At 33.0% G+C, this 5,005-nt stretch overlaps 1 protein-coding gene across 1 annotated transcript in view; it reads right to left on the bottom strand.

Annotated features, from left to right (window-relative positions):
* Window positions 1-3,404, bottom strand: part of LOC111886515 (uncharacterized) — a 3,596-nt gene extending 192 nt beyond the window's left edge. Inside the window, exons 1-7 of the mRNA XM_023882769.3 lie at window positions 3,103-3,404; window positions 1,719-2,082; window positions 889-1,021; window positions 651-787; window positions 427-489; window positions 238-306; window positions 1-151 (exon numbers count right to left, since the gene is read on the bottom strand). The exon at window positions 1-151 is cut by the window's left edge and continues 192 nt beyond it. Of these exons, the coding sequence (XP_023738537.1) occupies window positions 65-151; window positions 238-306; window positions 427-489; window positions 651-787; window positions 889-1,021; window positions 1,719-1,910 (681 nt within the window). The 5' untranslated portion in view covers window positions 1,911-2,082; window positions 3,103-3,404 and the 3' untranslated portion in view covers window positions 1-64. The remainder of the gene's footprint in view (window positions 152-237; window positions 307-426; window positions 490-650; window positions 788-888; window positions 1,022-1,718; window positions 2,083-3,102) is intronic.
* Window positions 3,405-5,005: the final 1,601 nt, after the last annotated feature.

Below are 5,005 nucleotides of genomic sequence, written 5' to 3'. Positions count from 1 at the left end.
GCGCACACACAACATCAACATCAACATCCACATCCACATCCTCCTCTCTTTCTTTCTTTCTCTATCAGTTTTGATCCTTTTGGCTTCTTCCAGATTTTCGCCTCTTGGCTGCATTGATGAACTCCATTATTGCTTCCATTTCACTTACTTTCTACATCATTGAAAACACAATGGTCAGCAGTTTGTAACAAGTGCACAAAGGTTAAAAGAGCCAAAATGATCACAAGAATTGAGGACCTGGGAAGCAAAGTGTTTGTGAACCGCGTTAACCAGCTGTTCCTTTGTTGGATTAGAGTGCATGTTACCCTAATATATTTAAAAAAAAAAAAAAAAAAAAAAAAAAAAAAAAAAAAAAGAATCACATGTTAAAATAATGTATGACAATTAACAAACAAGAAATGAATTTGTGTTGCTTATGAGTCTTACAAGGTTGAAGGTGCTGTAATATCGCCATAGTGTGTTGGTTCCAAGCTTCGAGAAGTTCACTTTCTGCTCATTCACACAAAACCATAAAAACCGTTTTAAAGAGAAACAAAATGACTATTTTACCCTTACAAAGAAATTCATAATAGTTTAATTCGTTACATTACATTTTCAGTTGCAAATACGCATATGTTAACCACAAAAACTTAAATTTGATTCCAACTTACAGGATAACATGCGTGCATATTGGTTTGAGTTTCTTTGCAACCATTGCGATTAGCAGACTTCACTGATGGAGATGGACCCCACGGTCTTGTGTAACGAACTCTAGGTTTGTTCAGTTTGCTGAACTCTGTTGCAGTTGCTGCCAATCAAAATTCAACAACACAAAACTTAATGTTGACTTGATAAATAGGTCCCACTCCCACATGAATTGATTTATTATTGAAAAATGTATCAACTTACGAAACTCATTGACATCCGAGCCACTGCTTGAAATATCAAATTCATACTCATCATCTTCTTCATGACCAGTTGGGGGTTCAAGAACACTCAAAGCATTCCTTTGCAGCTTCACTTCAACTCCATTTTTCAGAACCTAGTAAAAATCGGAAATTTGGAAAAAGGGTTAAGCGACTTTCTTTCATAATGACAAAATACAAGAATCTTGACTATAATTATTTAATTAATATCATCCAGATTTGTAACGGTGACAACTGGCAAATACGTTACTTTGCTTAAAACAAGAAAAATGAAAGTCGCGATTTTTATGAAACCCATAAAAGATGACGCATATACAAAATGGGTTCAAGAAAAAGCATTCACTTTCATGACTCCCCATTCAATTATAGGCTCTTAATGATGACATAACAAAAGAATCTTGTTGACCAGAATTGATTTTATAGGTGACAATCGGTAAATTTGTTTTAGCTTGAAACAAAAAAAAGGGAAAGTTGAAGTTATCATGATCACCCTATCGATGACATAAAAGTTACACATAAAAAATCCTACATCTCAAAAAAAAAAAAAAAAAAAAAAAAAAAAAAAACACTTCACTTTCATGATACCACATTTGATTATATCTACTGTCACCACTACTACTAACAACATTATTTGAACAAAATCGAATTTTGATGGTCCCATCTCATGTACAATTTCAATCATTTTGGCATGCTATTTCCCCCTTTTTTTTCTCCTTAATTAGTGTGACCAAAAGATTCAAAGTAACAAAGGGTGCATGAAATTGAATTAAAAGCAAGAGAAAATAAAAATAATAAAAATAAACGGAATAATACCAGCCAATGCCAACCACCGAGGCCAACAGCCTTCTTCACAACGCCTTGAAGACCCACCAAAACAGATTTTGTTCGGTTGTTTCCTGTTACGATTACTTTTGTATGCCTAGGAAGAACAGAAAGCTCTTCATCCCCACTTTCCTCACGAAAAGGAGAGAACACTCGAGAAGAAAACAGCTCTGGTTCCAACATTCCTATTAATTTTTTCCAACAATTTTTGTATATTTTGTATTCAATCTTCAAAACTCCCAACACAATGATCTAGAGTAAATTCAGGGGTTTGCTATCATGCATGCACTTCGACTTTTGACATTGAGCATCGATTCGAACAATTGGATAAATAAACACCAGCAACTCCGAATTCCTGAAAGAAAAAACAGAAATTGTGATTAGAAACCCTAAAAGACCATTACTGCGAGCTCAAGTTTCTTACTTTTTGATTAAATTTTACACTTGTTGATATAACTTCTTACCATGAGTGAACTAAGTGTAAAACGATAGAAATTTGTTAACGAGAGTGAATAATCTGATTGAAAAACGGAATTAAACAGCAACTAAGCTCCAATGGTGAAAGAATTTAAACCTTTTTTTTTTAAATTAATCAAAATTTTGAAATGATGAGGGAGGAAGGACGAGAGAGAGAGAGAGAGAGAGAGAGAGAGTTCTTATCTGCTTGAGCTTAAAAGATTGAATCTTTAAATTCTGACACGAAACTTTTAAGAGAATGTTGAATGCAAAATGACCCACAAGGTCATTGGATCTCCCTATCGTTCACGGATTCGGTTTGAAAACAATAAATGAATCGAACGAATGCACATATAATATAAATTTATTCATCGATAGCATTTGGAAACTCAATTTTACCACTGAGGTCTTCAAGAACATCAACTTGAGTTTTTAAAAAATAAAAATAAAAAAATAAAAAAAAAAATCACCGTTCATAAAACAAATTTTTAATATTATTTTCGAACATTTCAACTCATTTTTAACAAACTGAATTAAATCCCCGATCAATTTCACTCAATTCAGATATTATAAAACATGAAACTCGGAACCATGTATGCAATCATATGAAATTCAACTGAATATCTCTAAAATCAACAACACCCGTATATATAAATGCGATATTGTGATTAGAATCACAAATTTATTCAAAAGGCCGATGATTAAGCTTGACGGGCGATGTAAAATGCACGGAAATAATTCTATGAATTAAACATCGAATCTTCAATTAACATGACACTACACAGAATCCTTTTGAACAAACAGGCTAGTATCAATTAAATCTTTCAATTTTATACACCTGATTATTAGATACCGATGAAGCCTGAACTAATGTAAAATGCAATGAAACGAGAATACAAAGATTAATCGTACTCATTACCTCATACAACACTGAAGTTCAGCAGAGCCATAAAAGGCGAGAAGTGGGGAGTGTGAAACAGAGGTCACAAGGGTTTGACGGGATATATAATTCAAATTTGGGGTCCGATTTGAGTGAAAAAAATTGGGAATTCTTCCTGGGGGCTCTCTAGAGGAGAAATGTATCAAAGTTCGAGAGAGATTTTGCGAGGAAAATTGTTGATCAATCAAGATTCTTTCTTGTTGGAATATACAGAACACAAGCAGAGAGAGAGAGAGAGAGAGAGAGAGAGAGAGAGAGAGAGAGAGTATACACACACTAAATGCTTACCAACTGCCATTGGAAACGACCTGCAAATGAATAAGACACACGCACACTGTGTACGGTCAATCACACACAATCTTGCTTTTGGGTCACCGGTTTAACCTGCTATTATCGGTTTTTCTAGCGTCCGGTTTAATCTTTAAATCTCGGCTTGGCTCGGTCTCGGTTCACTATTTGTCTTCTTCTGTTTGAAATTTGAAATGCATAAGTATGGACTATGGAGCATACTCATATTTCTTCGACCCGAACCGATGATATAGGGATCTCACTTTAATATCTACCATCTCAGGCCTTAGCTACTTACCCCTTTCATTTTCTTTTTTCTTTTGTATACACAATTTTTTTTTTTATCAATTTATCAAACAAGCATTTGCAGTAACATCATTTATACCATCTTCGATCCATCTTCATTTTTTTTCCCTGTAAATAGAGTAAAAAATAGTAACATCATTTAGACCATCTTCGATCCATCTTCATTTTTTTCCCCTGTAAATAGAGTAAAAAATAGAGTAAATAGTGTTTCATTTCCAACTCTATTTTATTTTATATCTTATTTTTTATCCCAAAAAATATATTCCTAAAATATTCCATTTTTTAACTTATATATATATATTGTCAAATACATCCCTCTACTAATTAAACTCTATATTTATGATTAATTAATATAAATTAGTATATAACATGATATTATAAATATTAAATATTGCATTTAAATTATAATTAGTAGATAAAATAAACAAAAAGTGTACAAAATAAAAATAAGAGAGACTAAAATTGGCAATCAAACTTCATCTCCATTTTTTGAGATATGAATAGTATTCCCCCATACATTGGGGAATACTATTCATATCTCAAAAAATGAGTGAAAATTGGGGAATAAATGGAGTTTAGGGGTTGGTTGGAGATGCCATACTTGTTTATAATGGTTTTTTCAAAAATTCAAAAAAAAATCATAGCTTAGAACAATGTTTTAAAAACCGGTTTTTCTAATTGAACCGGTCGGGTGACGTTTTTCGGTTTAACCGGTTCTATATTTTTATATGTTTTTAATTATCCTGCATACATTGATTACAAAACTTGTCATCTTTTTAGTATTTCAAACGTAAATAGAAAGCAACATATAAAACAATCATTATAAACTCAAAATCAAACAAAGAAGCCCAAAACAAACACAAAAATCCAAGAATGTGTAGTTCAACCCGGTCTATTCAGGTTCAATTCAGCCGGTTGAACCAGTTTTTTACCAAAACCGGCCGGTTCAATCCGGTCAGGAAATCATTATATAACCGGTCTAAATCGAACCGTCCTCACCTCCGATTCCCGGTTCGAACCGGTTCTTAAAACACTGGCTTAGAATAAGAGGATTTAACTTATTTTTTTTACTTTGACCGTAATAATATTTCCAGGGTTTCTCCAAAATAACAGGATATTATGCTCTTAAATAATAAACGGATCTCGCTCACATAATATTAATGCAAAAGTCACAAAGACAAAAGTATATAACGACACCTAATGTCCTACAATATATTGAAAATATTGAGCTGTATCTGGCTACTCGAAGTCCAAAGAATTGGTAATCTGAATTGCCTAAACCAAATGT

The sequence above is a fragment of the Lactuca sativa genome, chromosome 3 (genome assembly GCF_002870075.4).
Source record: "Lactuca sativa cultivar Salinas chromosome 3, Lsat_Salinas_v11, whole genome shotgun sequence".
Taxonomy (NCBI): Eukaryota; Viridiplantae; Streptophyta; class Magnoliopsida; order Asterales; family Asteraceae; genus Lactuca; species Lactuca sativa.
The sequence above is the reverse complement of the archived record's forward strand: the minus strand, read 5'-3'. Positions and strand labels throughout refer to the sequence as shown.